The 22,205-nt window shown below is 39.7% G+C and overlaps 1 protein-coding gene across 1 annotated transcript in view; it reads right to left on the bottom strand.

Annotated features, from left to right (window-relative positions):
* The window catches only part of ehbp1 (EH domain binding protein 1), an 86,564-nt gene that overhangs the window by 42,617 nt on the left and 21,742 nt on the right, over positions 1–22,205 (bottom strand). The window contains exons 9-15 of the mRNA XM_020921052.2: positions 21,831–22,074; positions 20,049–20,295; positions 7,340–7,518; positions 7,044–7,092; positions 2,988–3,755; positions 2,187–2,228; positions 1,965–2,111 (exon numbers count right to left, since the gene is read on the bottom strand). Coding sequence (XP_020776711.2) covers positions 1,965–2,111; positions 2,187–2,228; positions 2,988–3,755; positions 7,044–7,092; positions 7,340–7,518; positions 20,049–20,295; positions 21,831–22,074 — 1,676 coding nt within the window. The remainder of the gene's footprint in view (positions 1–1,964; positions 2,112–2,186; positions 2,229–2,987; positions 3,756–7,043; positions 7,093–7,339; positions 7,519–20,048; positions 20,296–21,830; positions 22,075–22,205) is intronic.

Below are 22,205 nucleotides of genomic sequence, written 5' to 3'. Positions count from 1 at the left end.
CTCTCCTCCACACAAAGTACACATTACACACTTCTGTGCTCTGTCACTGGCTCCAGACAATGATTTGGAGATATTTTTTATGACAAAATTATAGCAAAATACAAGTTAAGACTTTTGCCTCTGTATCACAACCACGTGGCTATGGGTCAGTGCAGTTTTCTCACACTGTTAAAATATTATATAACATTTATGTTATAACTACTTTATCTAGTACTTGCTTCATTGCACTTCTGGTCAGATGGCTACTAAACTGCCTTGTACTTATGACAATACAGGTGAATCTAATCAGCCACATGTGTAAAAAGAAGGCATCCATACTGTACACCACTCATAAGCACATAAGAACATGTTAAAAGAGGCAGCTAAATCTAACTAGTATGTGATAATGCAAAAATATATATCGAGCATTTAATGCAAATAAGTATTTAAGAAGTCCCTGGCTTTTGTGTTTTGGGCCCTGCATGCCCCAAACAGCTAATGTAGATCCTTCTCTTCTCAGCCTAAATCATTCTCTTGTCCCCACATTATCCACTCCCCCACAGGAATGAAGGTAGCTTTAATTGAATTAAATTATACCTTATGCATGCTAAATCAAAGCACCTACTTAGACAAATGGAGAATTAGTAGGGAACAGCTTGGGCCTCTTGAGCTGATAACATGGACAGGCACACGCACACACATACATACACTAACCATGCTAATCAAAACAAGACATCAAGTAATCTAATCTGAATCACTAACAATTATCAGCACATTGGCCCAGAGGCCAGTCGTATTCCTTTGATCAATGCTTTCTATTAAAAAGTGTAAACAATTCAATATCTCCTCTTGCCCCCTCTATCACTTCTTTCTGTCTATGTGTGTGTGCGCGTGCTTGTGTGTGTGTGTGCAGGAGAGGGTTATTAACCAATTGTCCTTGGAAATGAGTAAGGAAATCACGAGAAGAGAGAGATGGGCAGAGAGCAGAGGGCCAAGCTACTTTGAGAAGCTAATCTGAGAGAAGTCAGCCATCTTGCACAACAAGGGACACTATAGAGGACCTTTATTTTTTGCCACTAAGGAATATATCCGCACCACAACAGCTTTGAAAAACGGTTCTAATTTGGACTTTCTCCTCTAACGACTTTCAACACACAGTCCTTGGATGGCCCTCATTTATATTTGAGATTATGCTGAAATGGTTATTTCTGTGGCCACACTCGAACAGGCAAAAGCAAAGACACAAACACACACTTGAAAAACATCTAATTCAAGGGCACATTCCTCTTTAAGGATTCCTGTGGCAAATGCAGGGCCATGTGCCTGCTGCCTTTTAGATATTTCATTACCAAAAGGTATTTATTTCATTTTTGCCTCAAATCCCTTGTCGTCACAATTCTCACAAGACAGAATGTTTTCAGCACCCCCTTTTTCTCTGCCTGAAACCATTTGGAGAACGTCAGTACAGATTTGACCACAGTGCTTTCCCATGGAGGCTTGTAGTCCATTGGTGCCCCCCTCCCATCACAGTATATTATGTTCAGTGGAGCGTGCCTGGTTCAGAGCTGGCAATTTCAGCCATGTCTTCTCTAGTCTAGTTTGCCTCGGTACGCTGGCTCTCCCCTTCAGTACTGCAATGTACTTTTGCTGACAGGTGTTTGTGTTCAACATTTAGCCTGTCTGAGGAGAAACTGGAGGAGCTGCAAATTTGGCCTGAATGTCAGAAAAACTGTGAACCAACCAACTAACAGAATGAGAGACAGCACTAGGTATGGGACAGGACAGGAATGGAGCAGTTTATTCTCATCTGCAGTCTCTCAGACAAGTAGAGGTGCAAGTCTTCAAGAGACTACTGGGTAAAGTTAATCCAGAAAACATGAACTCAGTGTTTGCTTAAAGGACCAAAGGACAAGGATAGTGGAAACCAGTTGAGCATGAAAACATTTTCCGCATGCTGTTCTGTAGAAAGACCCAGAGTGACTTACATCAGAAACAGTTGTAGCTTTGGCTGGTGCAGTGAAGGCTGAGTTGGGGAAAGTCTTGTTGCTGGCTTTCAGTGCAGCATCACGGCGAGCCTGTTCAAGCAGAAGACGAGCTCGCTCCTTCAACTCCTCCTGACGGGACAGGCCTTTCTACAAGACAGGATAAGGACTATTAGGACACGCACCAGGAATATAAACTAAAGTGCTTGAAATGTGTGAAGGTACCTTTTCAGCTGTGGGACTTGAGACAGGGGCTGGAGTTGGGGTCTAATGTAAAAAAGTGTTTAGAACTAGATTTAAAAAAGCAGATGAACAACATCAACCTTATAAAGCTCTGTCCTGCTACCAAACACAAATAATTTTTACACAGAGCAATGACACCAAACACATTATCTGCAAATTCAACCTAGATTTAATATAGAAGTGATTTAGTGTTGAAATAGGAGAAAAATCTTCACTCACTATTCATGCATTTTTTTCATTAGACTAAAGTGTAAAATCTGCCCTGGGTTGCAACCAGTTTACCTGATCAAAGCTGATCAAAATAAGGTGTCATCAGAGTCATAACCCCCCACTGCCACCACCTCCTGTGACCTTTACACTTGTAAACAGGAAACTGTAATCTGGGGTTAACCAATGCAGTCAGGTGTGTTTGGTGTGTGAGTGTGTCATCTTGTCCGCACATGAAAACAGGTACGTGCCAGTCAGTGTGTGAGACAAGATGAGGTGTGCCGTGTGCAAAGCGTCGCCACGCCTGAGTAGTCACGACTCTTTATGTCATCAACCAAAGGGATGAGAAATATAATGAAAAATATAATGAAATGTCAAAGCAGGGGGTTCACTGAGGTGCCCTCTACAGTCGCTGCATGTGCACTGCCTGGCCTTGACAGGTTTTAGTTTTTGGCAAGATTTACAAGAAAAGAACAACACATTAGGTAAACAAAAGGGAGTCAAAGTTATGCATCATTCAAGCATTGAGACCTAGCATGTATGTACAGATTTTTGAGTTATAATACATGAGTTTACCGGTTTGGGGCTTGTATCTATGTGATTTGTTGGAGCAGAGCTGGTGTCTGAGGGTGGTTCAGACTCTGCATGGCGCAGACTGGCCCTCTTCTTCTTGATCAGGTCAGCATCTCGGTTGTAGGAGAAGCCTAGTTTCTGTTGTGGAGGTGAGGAGGACAACTGAGAGGCTCCTCTTCTGAAGGGACCTTCTGATACTGACACACTCTCTCCTCTTCCCTCCTCCTTTCGCGTGTCTGTGTTCACTCTTTGTGGTAGGTCTCCCAGGTCCAGGGTGTCCGCTTTAACTACCTTTGGTCTCTCCTCAGGGGTCTTATTCGACTCAAGGGCCAGCCTGGAGTCTGTGGTGGTTATTGTTGTACGCGGTGCTGGAATAGGACATGGTGCTGTTGACTGTGAAGATGACACTTCTGCTACTTCAGCTTTCAAATTAGAGTTTATCTGGTCTTCATGTCCACTTTTATTACAGTTTTCAGCAGCAGGTGAATCAGCCTGGGATACAGTTGGTCGTAGCTGTACATCATTTAGTTCTGCATAAAACTTGTCCTGACCAATGGAAGCATTTGTGTCGGTCTCAAAGTCACCCACTTTATAAGTGCTGCGACTACTGTTCTCTTCTATCTGCACTACGTTGAGCTCCTCTCCAGAGAAGTGTGCTCGGATCTGGTACAGATAGGTCATTACTGTGAGTTTGTCAGGAATCGCTAATAGCACCATGTCGGAAGGTTCCAAGAGACGGGAGATGCCAAGACTGGCAAAGCCATCATATGCCTATAAAGTAGAAAAATAAACATGTTAATATTTATACATTTATTTTTACAATACAAAGTTTTATGCAAAACATAAAATGGGCAACAATATTTGTGTGTAGCGCAAGTGTGTGTTAAGTTTATCAACATGGCTGTGGTCAGTGTACATATGTATGATGTCTATGTGTACAAGACACCTTTGGTTTTGGCTTATGACAGTTCATGTCAAGGATGGTTGTTCCTGATAAAGGGAAACAGACACCCCTAGAACACCTAATCCCAAAGTATGTCTATGTACTAATATGTGTGCTTGTGTCCTTATCTACTGCCTACATCAACCTGCCCACGATCTCCATCACGCGTGTAATTGGTCTGATTAGACTTTGATGAGAAAATACAAGTCTGATTATCAAGCAAAGCGACACACTAAGTCCAATCCCCATCATGAGATAGACTGGCTGAGACACAGAAGGAAAGGATGAAAACCATTATCGCAGCCAATGACAGGTAAATAAATAGATTAGCACGTGCCTGGCTCCTATGCTCACATGACCTGCCCATCCATCTCACAGGTATCAGAGCTCGTATCTTAACCTGCTTGATAGTGTTGATCTAAGTCCAACATGTTGCACCACTCATTTGTTTCAGCTCCGTTTGATGTCTGTAGACCATCGATCTCACATGCCCTATGGGATTTTACTCTTTTCAAAATGCATCAGAAAATAAAAGTATGAACTGGATATAACGGACTTTGACCAACCTAGCAAACATAAAACTACTGCTAATGTATGTGGCCCCTTCATTCACCGACAAAGAGGGAGTTTGAATTTGAAGAATTTGAGGAACAAGGGGCATGATTGGGTTTCTAACAGGTATTCAGGGGACAAAGTGTGTTACCATTGTTCTCCTCTCACACATGAGCTAGGCTATGAAAGAAAGCGACAACCTGTTCTGCTCAATGGGGACAAAGTGAAGGAATTAAAGACAAAACAGTGAGAGGAGGAGAAAGTGAGAGCTGTGCGACATAGAGGTTCATGAGCAGAGTTTTGTTTGAGCGTTTATGCTAGCTTAACATGTTCCACTGTCACCTTGGCCCTTATTTTAAGTACTTCATACAAGGCTTACATGTTTAGTAATGACCGCCTCTTATTGTCATTGATCAATCAGAACAATTCAAAAGAACTCATAACAAAAAAATCCACCAAAAAATATTTGAATCAAAAAAGGTTGTGTGAAGTGAGAAAAAAACACTTTTTACTAATGCATTTGCAAACTGATGTTTAACATTATACAGTATGTCTCATAGATTCTCATAGATTAATAAATTACTCTCATGTAATTTGTTGTGTTTTTTTTTCTTTTTTCCCAGTATAGTTCATTTTAAATTTTAATATATTGGGTAACTGGGCAATGGAATAATGTGATGCTGTTTTTTGGACTATGGGGGAGAATTTTAGACTAAAGGGACCACTATAGTCTCCTCTATTAATGGGAAACACTGTCACCTTTTTAGTAGATGTAAGCAAAGCCCCTATGGAATGATGACATGTTATTTTGAGGTCTATCAACAGCCATCTTAAATTAACAGTGAATTTCTCATAGACAGACAGGGCTTTAGATTTGGACTAAATGTCAGTGTTCTGTGCCCCAGGTCGCTGCTCTCTGCTCCTCCTTCACTCCCTTCCAGTGACTGACAGCTATCTATCGTTGTCAATCATCAGCACCCTTTTCCCTCCAGCCCAACCCCTCACAGTAACGCTCAGGGCAATTTAGCCCGCTGCTCGGTGCTTTGCTATCAGATGGCATGACAAATGACTTCTCCTTGGTCTCATTACACACACATAACTGCACACAGCCACCAAAAAGACATGGCCGACTCTAGCTGGTCAACAATATGAACTCAATCTTGAGCAGGTTAACTTTCATACACCAACTTATAATGGATATGTTCAAAGGTTGTCACTGAATATTCATCTTATTCATCCTTTTCTCCCCCAACCTGGTCCTGGTATTGATTGAGCTTATCAGTCATAATTCAGTCGTCTGAGCTTATTGCAATCACTCTACACAGATAAATTCTGAAAGGAGGAGGGGGCATGTCTATCAACTAGTCATAAAGAGGAGAGATAGGTGTCATTTTGGTTCGTTTCCATTCATGACCTGCTGTCAATACATCTAAACAAAAGCTTCAAAGGGATTAAAAATGAACAATAGAACACACTGTTGTCTCTGTATTTTTCTATTGAGCAGCTTTTATGCACTTACACAAGTCTATAGCGATATAGAGTGAGTCCATGTAGATCTTCACACTAAACTGGTCGCAGTGCATGCCTACCAGCTATCACCTTCTACAGCATATTCCTATATTACTTATATCTAGCCAATTCCTTCAGGGCTTCTTGAGCACCTGGAGGGGGGTGAGGGGCAGTTAGCAGATATGGGATTGGGTCTCCTTCTCCCTCCACTATGGTTATTGTCAACAGGGTAGCATTCATGCCTAACAGGGCCACCAGAGGTTATCGGCCAGCCAGAGTGTGTATGAGAAGAGGAAATCAAGCTGCATGAACCCGACTCATATCGTTCGCTGTAGCCCTCGGGCCTGGTGTAGTAACAGTGAAATGGGGAAAAAATGGCAGTATATGCAGGAAAAAGGAGTGAGAAGCTGGAGGCATATGTGGGAATGGGAATCTGCACCTGTCTATACAGTGGTGCAATGGCAAGATGTTAGGTTTCTCAGATGATGTTCAAATGTAGTCAGTAGCCATTTGGTTGTTTGTCACTAGAAGTACAACTGATATTATGTTATTTTGAATAAACAGTTTGTCTTGCTAAATGAACCCATCATAACTGGTGAGGTTTCAACCTGTTTCAATCCCTAGCAGAATTGGGACGAGTATAGTGTAACTGGAGTGAACAACAAATCCAGTTGCTTAAACGGAGAACCAAAGATGCACCAATAAATGTTTAATAAACAAAATAATAAACAAAATGTGAGACTTTGATGTTGGTAAAATGAAATAGGTAGAGATGAAACACCATCACACCTCTGCTAGGTGAGTGAGTCTTTCTTGAGCACACAGAGCCTCATGTAAACAACGCAGCGAGGGAAAAGTCCTTGTGAAAATGTCATTACACTGTTGAGTGTGTAAAACAAATAGCACAGTGATGAAGCACATGAACATGTGCCCGCCTTTGTGTGCTTTCACTCTGATCATCTAAACACTCAGCATAGTCGCAGATTAATGGTAGATCTCTAAATAAGGCTAAATGGAGGTATGGGTGTGAGGACCCAGCAGTTGTTGCCTCTTACCTTTTTGTTGTTTTCTTTAATATCCTGAGGATTTAACGACTTGTAGTCTCTGAAAAAAACAGTGGGGAGGTTTTGGGGAAGTGATTAAAAAAAAGAGAAAATTATGTATCACTAGCAATGTCTTACTAACTTTTTCTTTCATTGTTGTCAAACAGTCAACAGGAGCAACAGACAAATATAAAATGTAAGCTCTTAAATATAGGTAGACAATCTAATACATTACTGTACTGTGAATTAAGATCAATTTGCTATTTGTTAAATAATATAATAATGTATACAAAAATAGTATGTCGTACATCATGTCTGGCCTGAAGTGATGAAGCAGGGCGCAGAAGGCCAGGCCATTCCTCCATGATGTGGTGAAGTTGGTGATTTTTACCCCACGGTAGTTTTTAGTGACATCACGGCACCAGGCCAAAAGAGACTGACTGGCATTTGGCTTTCCACCCAACACCGGACTGGGAACAGGACTGGGCTGGAAGAATAAAGAAAATGGAGAGGTTAGAAGATTAAGACAGACTAAACCGTAAAAAGGTGTATCTTAACAGTGATAATGTATAATTAAGGGTTAATGACACAGAAGTGTATGACGATGCAAATGTTTATTAATTATCACAGCCTTCTTCAGTTCTTATCGTCATTAAAAGGATTTCATTATTAGAAGCCCTTCCTCTCCCAGATTCCAAATCCCACAAATCCTTAGTGGCGTGTAGACAGTGGTCTTCCTCTAACAGGCTCCAGATCCACACTGCCCTCATTATTCACAAGGCAACAGACTAATCTGGTTATGGAGACGGCGATAGGGGATAATTCTCTCAGATCATTTGAATGTTTAGTGGAAAATGCATTGAAATTGGATTAATTAAGGAGCAGTTAGATTTATTTATTTATTTTATTGCCAACATAATGTAAATGTTTGCACAATTAAAAGTGTATGACAACAACATTTTATTTTAAAGTTTAAAGAGCATCTTAAAGTATAAACAGACCGTTATTAATTACTTGGAAATTACATAGGCACTCTGTTGCCTCAGATTTGTGCTTTCACTTTCATGAAATTCGCATCCAAAATACATACAGGATCACAAAACAAACAAGAGATTTGACACGACAGCATTTACAAGACAAGCAACAGCCAAACAACCCCCTCTGTTGGATGTTGTAGCGCACTACAATGGTATGAAAGGCATTCAACGTTGGAGTGCTTGGTTAGAGGAAAAAGCTGTAGTGATTGTGAGAAAAATGTAACTGAAGTACTAAATAATTGTTTAGAGTCTTTATAAATTTTAAATAAATTGACAAAACTATGCTTCTAACATAAGTAACTGTTGAAAATCTGAACATAATTATCTAAGTAATATTTGTGGCACTGAATTACAAAAAGTAAAAGAAGAATTATATTTCATAAAGTCATAGGTTTGCTTCGTATTTATAAAATTATTACAATTTCTTGAATCTAGACTTTTTTTAAAAAGGAAAAAAAAAGAAACGTTTTGGATCTTTTAAGACAAAAAAAAGTCAAACAATTTTATATAGAAACTTTTCATTGTTAGTACTCCCTTACGCATCAGACACAGACAGTTACAGTTACACACTCACATCCAATGTATGGTAATAAAGGGACCAAGCAATCTGTTGTGTCATTGTTGTCACTCATCCTCTGATTATGAACCCACACTAGAAAGCCACCAGAGCAAAAACAGATGAAAGAATGTGGAGGCCATCTCTAATAGCAACTTCTAACCTTTGTCAAAGTGTGTGTTTTTTGTGAGTTGTGGAGGCCCCTACGGCAGCCTCAGCTCTGGCAGGCAGCATCGAGAGCCTGAGGGGCGGACACTTGACATTTCCGGCTCATCTCTGAAAGAGGGCCTTAACCTTTACCTATAGCTTTTCCAGACACGTTTTGGGCAACCTCAGTACAGGCAACATACCACATGAGGAAAAAAAAACAAGAGATAACACACTAAAGTCAATGGCAATAATAACTGATAGTTCACAATTGTTTATCACATTTTTATTCCCTGTTTTTATGACTTTAATGTACATTTTCTGTGTTCTGTCTTGCAGCTAAAAACTAAACAAAAGATAAGTGTATTTTTATGTATTAAATTGAGAAAATCTGTAGCTTTAGCAAGTTAATTAATAAATAGATACATAAATATAGTTTAGTCTTTATTTGAACTGACAATCTATATAGTTAATACATAGCTCATTTTCCAGGTCTGGTACAAAAACCTGTTTTTCTTGTCCATATTAACTGAGGGGGTGAACAAGTTTTGAAATTTTTTTTCCACCAGGTTAGAGTGGTCTTCCTTCAGGCCTCCCCTTTCTACTTTTTCAAGTGACGGTTGAAAGTAGCTGTCTAATTTGAGCGCTCTAATTACGTGGGATTAGAGACCAGGTGCTATTAAAGCAATTAGACACACAGCACACTTCAGCACAGCACACTAGCTGAAGGAAACAACAACACACACACCTGTCTATTATAACCATTGGCAAGGTAATGCATATTGTATTAGGCAGAAGGAAAAAACACTGAAGAGGCCAACTAAAAGACCCCCAAGTTAAACACAATACTTGAACAAACAAATAAAATAAGTAGGGCCTCTTAGCAAGAGACTTGTTCAACATAACGCCAAGCCATGTTCAAAAGTTGGGTCTATAAAAGAGGACAAATGCTTCAGATGGCATTTCATGCATGTCAAACAACTGTAACTTTCCCAATCAGTTTCCTATGCTATTCCATCATTCTCTCTCTAGATAATCCTTTACACACTGAGTAGATTTGAAGCCATGGAATATTAAACAAATTGCATATCTTGTTTTACAGGAATAAGCTGTCTTTCCTTGAGACACAAACACACAACTAACATTTGTATGAGAAGCAGAAATGTGTCCTAACTTATCAAACATTTGGTGTGCAGCCTAAAGGGAGGTGTGCACATGTATGTGTATGCTCTTTATGCATGTGTGTGAATGTTAGTGCGTGTGTGTGTGCAAAAGACAGATGCGGCCATGTAGCGGCTCGGCTCGAGGGGGGGATTAGCAAAAGGCATTGCCTTGGCCACAAACATTTCATATTAAAAATGAAAAGGCAACCTTCATTACTATCAGTGGCACATAACCTCCCCTCATCCTTCTGCTCTGCGACTATTATACACAGGCCTAACAGCCTGGGCAGAAATACAAGCCACTGACAAGAGATTCCATTATTCCTGATGCCTCGGTGTCAACAACATGCATCGAATGGGGCAAAAAGAGAAATGGAGGGAAGGGGAAAAGGATGTGAGAGAGGAAAAGAAGGGGGGCTAAGCTTAGCACAATACAGCAATGACAAGATAGTGGCAAACCTGGAAATGGAAGTGTTCATGTAGTCTTGGTGTGGCTGTCACAAGGAGGATTTTAGGTGTCAGTGTTATTTTGGGACATCCACATGAGATGAAAATCATAATTGTGCTACAAAATGGTGCAGAAAAAACAACTTTTATAATCAAGATAATTATTTTTCTACTAAATAATAGGGTTGGGCCATTTTGCGTAAAAATAAAACTGTTGATTATTTTTCCAAAAATTAGATTTTACATGTTTTCTGATCTGTAAACTTTGTCAAAGACACATGTATGATTGTTTTAATTCAAACTGAAGTGCTAGTAAATAATAAGCTAATTATTATAAAAGCAGTATTTGGTGTTACTTCTACATTATGTTGAGAAGTGAGCATATTTAACCCATCTCCATTTTATGAATGAGATAAAACAAAAGTGGTGGGGCTGTATTGAACATACAGCTGAAGTGGGGCAAAAGTAATGATTTGCCCTTTCAGAACATTTAATTTGTTGTAGCTGGTTCTGTGCTAAACTTTGATCTGCTCTTCCTATGTGTCTTCCTCACACAGAAGAGAAAAGCAATTTGTAAAACTGCTCCCCGTAACTGCACTGAGCAGCATTTCTTGCATTTCCAGGGCAATTCCCAATGCAAGAAAGTGGCGGGAAATAAAATCTAATTTTCTTCAAAAGAAATCGATTGAAGTTTAAATTTGATTAATCGATTTAATCTATTTTTACGATCCCTACTATATAATATTTAAGTTAATATCATCAATGCTGGAATATTTTTTATATAAACATTTTTTTTATGTTTTTTTTTTTTTTTTAGGTTAAAACATACAATTAAGCAGGTTGTGTTGTATGAGTTTTCTAGACCACAGGGGTCATTTGAAGGCCTTGGGGGAGCCCTAAAAAAGATACAAGTCAAATGGCTTAAGTGGCGGCTTTGTCTCTTACTTGAGGGCACAACGCTTCAATGGAAACTTAACTGGCCTCAACCCAATGACATAAACCCACAACTCTGTGCAAAGGAAAGAGCCTCTGTGTCTCTCCAATCTCACTTTCATGGCTTCAAAGCAGTGTCAGAGTGTCACATTTGAGGAGGTGTTGAATCTCATACTCTTTAAAACTTGTAATCCGCTCAAGAAGCCAATGGCAAAAAAATGCTACTCGCGCACATGCAGACATCAGGATACATACTAAGAAAACCACCGCATCAAGTGTTTTGTACAGTAAAAATACAGCATTATGTCGGGACACCCACACAAGTTTAAAAAACAAGAAGAAATCTACAGTTTAACCATTTACCATGTTAAAATACACTTCCATAAATTGAAGACATTGAGCTCAAGAGGCTATGTACAGGTGCTTGAAGGTTCTCATCTTATTGTTGAGGCTCTAACAAGCAAAAGCTTCAATTATTTAATTGCAATTTCAGCCAAAACAAGCAATTTGTTTAATCTAGCCACGCTACAGTGACCATCTTAGCATTCAAAATAGAAAGAAAACCGTGCTGATCACCTCATGTAATCGTACCCATGAAATTGTGCTTTGGATTTCAAACGCTGCCTGCATGAGAGGAGAGAGGAGGGAGCAAAGTCCAATCAAAAGTTCAATTATGTAAATGCAGATGTGGAGGGGAAGGAACAATAGGGAAAGGGGGAGGACAAAAGGTTGAAATAGGCTCAGAAAGCGAATGTAGCGTGAAAAATAATACACATTAACATACAAAGGAAATATCGCATTACTCTTGTAATAATATGTATGGTAGGAGGAGCTGCGGTGTGAAACTGTGTGTGACTGTGCATGACTACAGTGTTGAACAAGTTGGGTTTGGGTTTTTGAGTCAGCGCAGGTGCGCTAGGGATGATAACCTGTATATGGGGGTGAAAGACAACTGGCAACTAACAGCTGAGTAAAAATTTCAATACAGAGCATGCACATGATGTCACAGCATTCATGGCTGCAGTGAGGGGCAAAAGCAAATAGCAAGTATTTTCTCGATATTCAGTGAGATTGCTGTAGAAACAAGGGAACATACTGTATTAGGAAAAAGTTATACCTAAATATTATCTGAAAATTAGCTTTGTTTGCTTGTCTTTATCATTGATGAAAATAGAGTCAATTAAATAAAGTTTGTGCACACTGCATATTTCTCTGATCTGAACAAGATTTTAAAACTTATATCAGGTTATTAATCTTGTTTTCACATTTATAATCTACTCAGGGTACTAGTTCTGAAACTAGCACCCTAGTTCTTTAATTCTAGTCTAGAGATAGTTTATTTTAAGATAATTTGTCAAGTAAAATTATCTTGTTGCATTAATAGATAAATTTATCAGAATATGACTTAAAAGTAGTGAAGTTAAGTGTTTATATCTTGGCCAAGGTTTTTTCTGTGCAGATACTAATGTTTTTTATATGTGAACCTGCAAATTCAGCAGGTGATAAAAGCTCAACATTGAGGGACTAAAGTGTGGGGGTGAGAGACACAAACCGGGCTGTGAAATAGAAATGCAATTGTAGGATTAAAATGGAAACAACAGAGTTTGGAAGTGGTGGCAGACAAAGGATTGCAGGTGTCATGCGTTCTATGCCACATGTAACACAAGGACATTAAGGCTTTAGCTTTAGAGGGAATAACAATACACAAATGCTTCAGCTACAACAGTTAATAGATTTGTTATTATTTTTTCTCTACTGTTGTTGTGTTCTTGGGTAAGAGATTTTACCCATCTTGGCTCCAGCATCCATAATTTTTGAGACAACTGAATTGTGTCATAGGCAACAACAATTGGTATATAAATAATTATGCAAAGTTGCATGCACTCTTGGCTCAAGTTGGAAGCTCTGGATAAGGGAAACTCGCCACTTCACCAGTGCAGTCAGATCAACAATATACACTATATTTTAAGATGAATTAATCAGCCATTACAGCCACAATCATCCTGCTTATAGATCAAGAAGGCTTCTCTTTACTATACACTAGGGCTGTAGTCAAGTAAAGAAATTCTTGGTAGACTAAAGCCAACCCATTAGTCCACTAAAAGGGACACGTGTGATGAAAGATGATGAAGTTGATGGTATTATGCTTCTCTATATATTTGACCCAAAGTGCACTCACAAGACTACAACTGCAAAAATACAGAAATACCAAATACCCTGCTAACTCACTTAATCCTTATAATCTAAATAAAATGACTAACATAAATTTTGGTTGACTAAGACACCGACCAAACTACTGAAAGACTACTAAAGACTACTAAATACATTGATCAAAAGCAGTTTAATAAAAGAATCAAACTGACCTCAGTGTTTATAAATCTTTTTTTTTTAAACAATAAACGATGAGGTAAGATGAAAGTAAAGACAATGAAAGGAAGAGAGGATAGAATTAATCTCCTTCAACTGCTGTCTTTAACAAACAAATAAATGATGCAATGGATTCAGTGATCAGGGCATCAATAACATAATAATTTATCAGTTAATCTAAATCTAGGATGGAAAACCCATTATAGATGCCACTTCAAGAATCATGTCAGCAGGTAAAGAGGGTGCCTACATTTGTGTGAACATTTAAGGTACATGGATCTTGACATACATAATAGTTGCAAAACATTCCCATATAGACTGCCACTGTCCAGAGTTGTGTGTGTGCTCCACAGTGATGAGGGCAGTGATAGTACAGCCAATTAAAATGAACATAATTACAAAGTCACCTCTTTGACTCCTGATCAGAATACACACCCACACATGCATACCAAAAGTGGATCCACCAGCAATACAAACAAGCTCATCATACACACAGAGCAACATTAAGGGGGATGTAAGATGTAGAGTATTTGCATACTTTGGTACAGGCTCCATCTACTGTGAATGGTAATATACTGATCATGCATTAAAATAAACTGTGAAAGTCATATTCCAGGTCTCACACTGTGCAATGAATGCCACTGTATGCTGAATTATTTTGTGGACACATTCTTGCTGGAGGTAATATCCACTTTGTGTAACCGAAAATGTTGGACCATTTCCATGTATGCTCTTAATCTCACCAATCCAACCTGACCAAACCAATCCTTTGGATTGAGATTAACACAGAGCCCCAAATGGCCTTGGTTTAAAGTACATTTTGTAACTTTCCTGGGAGAGGGCCTGCCACCTGGAGACAACACAGGACCGCAAAGTGGCATTATCTATGTCTAAGGGGAGAAGCCTGTAACACCATCAGGCCAAGTAGTCACAGATCAGATCTGTGGAGTTGTGCAGCTCATGGTAAAATGGTAAATTCAATGCCGTACATTTCCATGGAGACAAAGAGGTGGCAGATTCCCTACTGTAAAAGTTACATAGTGCAGCTTTAAAGGTATGGAATGAATAGCACAAAATAATAATCCAGGAGATGCTTCTTAATATTTCCTATAGCATCTATAAGAGCATACACCTGCATACCATTAGTTCAAACCATGAGCTGCTGCAAGGATTTACAAAAAGGCAATTAAGGCCTTATCATCTTTACGGTTGCTCTCATTTCCTCAAACAGAGACTCTGCATATGTGTGCACTAGACTCCACACTCACTCAGGCTAAGGCACTTCTGAAAGCTTTTTTCAATCACAGCAAACGGCTGGTTTAATTCAATTAAAACATGGTGATGGCCGCTTACGGATGACAGGATAAAGGTACAGCTGCCCAAGTGGGGATAGTTTTCAGGAATGTGCGGGGGGTCTCAAAGCTTTTGGGGTCACAAGGAGTTTTCAAGTGCACAGCCTTCCTTCTCTTCAATGAAGCCCCTTAAACCTCACCAAAACCTCAGATGGTTCTGGTTTAAGCCCACACACACCTAGAGGACGGGGCAGATTAAGACCAGATTAAGATAAAGTTACCCCTTCTTCGGCCGCTATGTCATTCAAACCCTAGCCCTCTCTGGTCAGTGGACAGAGGAACACACAAGCCAGAAAGATTTGCTTCATTCTCATACACACACAAAGACTTTCTGGTCATCCTCATAAGCCCTATTAGTCTGCCATAGAGCCTCTCATAGCAGACATCAATCACAGGGGGATTAGTCAATTCCCTCTCTAAACGAGTGGCAAGGGAAACTTCCCTTTAACTCCAAAGCTAGCCTTTCTTTGAGAGATTACATAGTGATTTGTTTTCATTTTGCTCCATCTTCATCATTTTGTTTCTTTTCATTTCTCTCCCTGCTCTATGTTTTTCCCGTTCTCTCAAGCTTGCAGCTTGTGAGGTAATCCTTGGCAGATAAAACTAAGGAGGACTTACCAAAGGCAGATTACAAGCCGCGCTTTGCGGAAGGCCCTTTTACACCAGTCAGCATGGGTATTGAGGAGAGCAAGCACTTCGCAGTGCTTAACTTGTGAACTCTACAAGCACTCACTGGAGGAAGAGGTGGAAAATGATAGCAGCATTACAGTAACAGGATCAAAAATATCTCAACATACAATACACACCTGCCTCTCAATACAGAGGTTATATTTGTTGGATGTAACTGGAAGGACCTTGCATTCATATGCAATTCCAATGTTTGTCAAGCGGACTCTCTCAAATGTATTTCTCAAAGCGAGATCATGCTGTCAACATTTTCGTACATGTTTCCACCATTTCAACTTCGGGCCTCAAGGAGCACAAACAACACATCTATTGCTTAGCACTTAGTTGTTCCTTTTCCCTGGACCTGGTGACAGCAATGCCCTGCAGCCTGACCCACCACAGAAAGCCCAGTGATTGGACATGGACTGCCTGAGTGAAGGAACTGGGTCTCCACTCTCCCACCAGATCCAATGACAGAGCACTCTGAGAGTCCAAACAGTTGGGGAGGGGTCCATGTTGGAAAAGGCAGACATTCAGGAATACTAACTAACCCCTGGACTTCTCAGGGATTATTCGACTAATATTACATGGCTTATGGAAGGCCTATAGAGGATCCAGTGGCTGGGATTCAGAAATTGATCACTGTTAGTAACTTCATTAAAGCATCTGGGACACAGCAGTGCAAAAGGCCATTACTTCATTTAAAATGCAGAAACATTTTTATACCCATTCTAACTAATTTCAAGTGTAGGAAATGCTCACAGTTACAGTCTGGGTATAGGCTTGCTCTTATTACTTTATGAGATGTATTTTTCAATGTTTTTGACAATTAAACATGAACACTACTACTACTTCTCGAGTGACGAACTGAGACCTCGATGAATATGTGTGTGTGTGTATCAAAGTATGAGACTTTAAAGTCCCTTTAACAAAGCTAAAAGCTGAGCAATTATTTTTTTATGGACCTTTGTGTGGCACTAGAGGAAAGGCTGCACCTGAACATTCTATTTTTTTTTTTTATGAGAAAAGTCAAAAAGTGTAAAGACAGAAGTAAAGGACTGTCCTTGTCCCTTGAGCTTGCTCATGTCAAGATCAGTCATACCAACAACCTCTACTCCGCTTCACAATGCAAATGTGGTCCTCTATAGCCACGAACCCTGGTGAAAGCTAATTAAGTAATATCATAGCCTTTAGTGCACCCAATTAAATAATGTTAATTTATTCTCATTTCAATTTGGAAGAAGTCTACACTGAAGTAGGGGATGTACCACTTAACATGAACCAAGTAATCGTAAAAGCAATCAAGTATTTAGGATGTCATTGAACTGATCTATTGATCTGTGAGAACAACATGGTGTTCAAATGGTTGATAATTTCACATGCAAGTATACTGTAAACTGCACATGGCTTTAGTATCTTTCTTCATACTTTCTAATCAAGTCAAAACAATGATTTAGTCTGATATTGAATATAGAAGTTTGATAAAAACTTTTTTCCCCACATACCTATCAGGCAGACTTTTCTTTATATGAAAATAGGGGAAATAATTCATGAAGTGGAAACTTGACAAAAAAAATTTCAAAGATCAGAGCATCTAAGTGTAGAATGGTCTGACGGGAGAATATAGAGATAAAACAAAAGGAGGAGAGGGATATCACTGTATTACAGGGAGGGGAGATGGACTGCATCCAACCAAACACAACTCCAACCCACCCAACAGGAACCCTTTCTGTTCATCTGAATTAATCCGGCGCTGCAATCCTTTCAAATTCTCCACAGACGGTAAACTTAAACTTCAAGCTGCAAAGAATGTATATCTCCAAGTTGGAACAAGTTGGAAGTGCAGACGTAACAGACTTAAACAAAGTTATGCAATAACACTTCCTTTCCAGAGGAAGATGTTTTACTCATTTGTTGGTTTGGAAAAACAAACGATAGTATAACTAATATAAATGCTTGCTAGAACCACTGATCCACAAACTAATAAAACTGCTTACATGGATCACCAGAAGTCTCCAGATGAAACTTCAAATAATAAATACTCTCAAAATAAATCTGTGTTGTACATTTAGCCACACCAATGGATTGGCTTTTGGCATCAGCTTATATGCATTGGCAGATATCCAAAGCTCAGTGCTCTTGATAGAGCTTAATGTAAATCCTATCCATATGTATAATACCTGTGCAAAGAGTAAGTGGGCGCATGCCATATGTCTCAGTGATGTACCGATTTTTCACAGACTGCCACTGAAGTAGGTGATGTTAATGCTATGACAGGGAGGATATAGCTCTAACTTATATGGAAAACATTTTGTGAAAGTGAATAAATAAATTATGGTTTTAGTGCTGTTTGAATGATAAATTACTTTGCATTGGTGGAACATATAGCATATCTGGGCTACAATTCATAGTCTGAGAAGTGGAAACTTATCAGGTAGAATATGTGCTAATGAAAAAATATACTAAACAACAAATAATGCTAGAAGCAAAACTGTTTTTTATTTATTAAAATTATCTGTTGCTGACTGTTGAGAGAAATTATTTTTCTGAATATTTTAGATGACTTGTGATGTAAATCATCAGCATATAGCTACTGAAGCAATGATATGTGCTTTTTGAGACAGTGGCTCAATGTATAAAATGTAAATGCGATACAACACATGCTAATCTGTGTTTCTTGGCAAAGGCCTGATTTAATTACAAACACATGTGAGGCATCCCTTCTCCTCCAGGGGAGGTTATAAATGTAAAACAATTCTCACATTCTGAGATTAGACCTCGATGTGCATTTATCTAGTTCCAATGGCCCACATGAAATGCATATGAATATGTGCTATATGCCCAAGATAGCGGTTAGCTGTATTTTAGGGGAAGGTTACAAAAATCTGAACTATGCCTAGGGTAAAATATGCATTATAAAAACAGATACATGGAGGCACCAGCACAAATCCACATGTTTACACTGTGATGTACTGGTTTTGCATTGGCCTCTCAGAGTGGGAATGTCTCCAGTTAATCCTCTCTGACTTCATACATTCAGAGGTCATCTCACAAACCTACACATACCCCAAACATGTGTGTGTGCACCTCTTTGTGAATGAGATCTGTACTGTATGTGTCAACAAACCCTGTAGGCCTATCCTTGTTTACGACCAATATCGGCTGGTCTTTCTTCAGTTCCACAGCCATCTCTCTCATTCCAATTCTTCCCCTTCTTTAGTCCATCTTTACCTACCCCCCTACCTTTTCTCAATTCATTCACTCAATCTCTGCAACTCTTCCAACCCTGGGTTCCAGAAGCAGGGGCATCTCTTGGCGAAGTGCGGCCCACCACAGGCCACTGGCTTTGGGTAATTAAAGTGGTTAAGGCCCCCTCACCCACGGTCACAGGCAACTGCAGCTGGGTGATAAAGGCACTGTGCCATAATTACATGGGCGGCCAGCATCACCGCCCAGCTACACTAAAACAGTCAGCTAGACAGCAGCCTGGGGAGGGAGGACCAGTGTGTGGAAGGGACTACGCAGGGCTTGGCTGTGTGCTGGGGAGCGCGCAGTGGGTCGACACCCCCTTGTGATCGCTCTGCTGTAGTTAAGCCTTCTGTGTTTAAGCCCCACATAGCCCCAGTGAGACTTTTACAGCCTCCCTTTCCCACACCACCCGCCAATCATTTCTCACCAGTGGTCTGTCTCCAACCACGAGTGCATGTGACCATCAGCCATTTAATTACAAAGCAAAATGATTTTGTTTAATTTAATAAATAAATAAACCCATGCAAAACAGTCCAGTAAACAAATACCTGTATTCAAATGAGGGTTTGGTAAGTTTGAGAAGTACAGAGAAAAGAGATAGATGTGCGGGTGGAAAAATCTGCACAGAACATTTGTTGGAAAGTTTTAAGTCTGAAACTAAAAGGCTAATAAAATTGATAACATAGTGATCTGATATACATTAAAACAAAGAAAGAAGATCTAGGTGGAGTCTACTGAGGGTAAAATAAGTATGCATTTTGTGTGTTTGTTCATAGACTATGGCTGACTAGAGCCTACAGGGGGAGGGAAACTTTCAGACAAAGACGCACACACTTGTTATATAAAAGTGCAAATATTGAGCTTTTTTAAATAAACTGAGCTGACAGAGAGTCCAGACTTTCTTAGGGCAAACTGCAGTGTTCAATTCTAGGTGATCAAACAGCCCAAGTAAGAACCCACCATAGCACCATTATTTGATCATTATTACAGTTACTATAATGTGAAGGCATAAAGCAGGTCTGAATGAGACAAAAATTAAGTGATGACATTGCTTGTTCTTGTCATCCTGTCACAGTCACACAGTATTTAATGTGATTTACCTTAGGGGAGGAGGAAGCCAGCTCCCTCCCCATGACTGCAGCAACAGAGCTGGGTCCTGCTGGTGGGGCCCTCTCCTTGTCTGGGCCAGGACTAGGTTTGGGATCTAGGACAGAGGAGCCAGCATGGGGACTGACACTAGGAGGTGGGGGGGCCCTCCTCTTCTGGCTGCTCCCCTCATCCAAAGACGAGCTGCCAGTGGGAGGCTGCACAGGGCTGGATGTCCTTGGCTCGTAGAACGGATTGGATCTGGGAATGAGAGAAAGGAAACAAAAGGATCATGTTAGCATGAATTGCATATAAACTGGCACTGAGGTTTATGCTGTATTTTCTCATTTTCTTGAAGGACCCTTTATGCATGTTCACTTTCTGGACATCTTTGCATTGGTATTTGGGGAACTGTTACTTCCACTTCAGGAAAGACAGTTGGAAGAACTGGACGGAGCATGTCCAAACTGTTAAATAACTGCCTGGATATGAACAACATGACAGTAACAGCTGACTTTGCTCTTATTACAATTCAGCTGCAGAAATAATGAAATATAATTTTTTTGCCAAGTTAAAAACAGTATACCATGCCAAAGTTAGGTAATGCATGTGTAAAAGAAAGTATTTGCAGGCATAAAAGCAGCAATTTTTTTTCTTTTTTCTACTACAGTATTTAACTAAAATTATAAAGACTAAACCCACAAAATGGAAATCTGGGTTGCAAAGTGAGAGAAATAAGTAATTGACTCAGCTATCCACTGAAAAGGTTAGTAATCATAGAAGGAAGGCAAAGAGAAGAAATGCATAGATAGGCAGAGCTATTGAGCAACTCTAGCAGACCATCGCAGACTAAAAGACGTTTGTAAAGAGTGCAGTCAAAACACTGGGTTGCCCTCTTGAACTCCTTCATCCTGCCAAAAACTGCTCTTGTATCAAGAACAAACTGAAAATACTTGCCAGTCAATAACGTGTCTGTCTTTAGCAGAGAGGACAAAAACATATGGCTATCTGCCTGACAGTTTCACTCAGCAGTCAGGACCTGAAGGTTTACATTTACAATTTAGCCATGACCACTCTCTAAGGTCACCCACGCAATCAGCAACATTCATCGGTGCACAAAAGGACGACGCAAAGATGCAATTCTGCATAATAAAATATATAATGTAAGCAACAGCAAATGATCAAAAGGGTTAAACTTAAAGAAACGTACTTTGTCATCTATTTGTAAGGAATATGGTAAAAAAAAATTAGGGCAACAAGGTGAAATGATGTGGTGGGAGCAGTTAAGAAACAAAAAAAAGTAGGAGGGGTAGGAGGTCGACAAGCTTAAAGAATGCAATGAAACAACAGGGCCCTTGTTCCTGTTGAAAGAGATGCTTCGTCAACCTCCTGTCTGGGTAAGAGAGTGAGGGGGGCAGAAAGTAGCACTGGACAGGGGTACTAGCTTTGCCTGCCCGCACCAACTAGGCAAGGCACCCTTTACCTTTATTGGTAACTCAATGTTGAAGACAATGCAAAAATATTACATATGCTGTCAGCACTTTTTAAGTTTAAGAGTGAAATTGTAAAAGAAAATAGCTAGAACAGCTTTGAATAATTTAACCAAATGTCAGCGTATTTCATTGTTTCTTGGAGCACTCCAACTCTTTGAATTAATGACATACTTCTTATTTAAGCCCTCAAATGTATGAAGCATTAATTGAGAAACAGCAATTATGCAATTCATTCGAACATTTTCAGAGAAGGAGAAGTAAAAATAATAATGACATCTAATAGTATAAAGGATTAAGTCATACTCATCAAGCTCGTCTTGGTGGTTGTGGGAGGTTTCAGCGTAGAGATACTTGCTCATGTCGACAGGCCGCACGCCTTTCTTCTGCCTGGGTTTGGGGGGCTCGGGGCTGGGCTCTGGGTCTTGGTCTGCCTCTTCAAATGGGTTTCCTGGGGTCTCTGGATCTTCAGACTCATTAAATGGATTTGAAGAATCGTGGTCATTACAGAAATCATCTTGGTGTCGTGGAACTGGCTGGACAGGGGTCTCTGTTTTAAAAAACAGAAGAATACATACATACATAACACATTGCAATACAATACAACGCAAATCAACTAAAACATTGGTGGTATTCCATCAAAATCGCTTAATAAATCTAGGCATATACTGAAATGCTAGA

The sequence above is a fragment of the Boleophthalmus pectinirostris genome, unplaced genomic scaffold, assembly GCF_026225935.1.
Source record: "Boleophthalmus pectinirostris isolate CB_2022bp ecotype Guang Dong unplaced genomic scaffold, ASM2622593v1 HiC_scaffold_5, whole genome shotgun sequence".
Lineage (NCBI taxonomy): Eukaryota > Metazoa > Chordata > Actinopteri > Gobiiformes > Gobiidae > Boleophthalmus > Boleophthalmus pectinirostris.
Note: the sequence above shows the minus strand (reverse complement) of the source record. Positions and strands in the feature narration are given on the sequence as shown.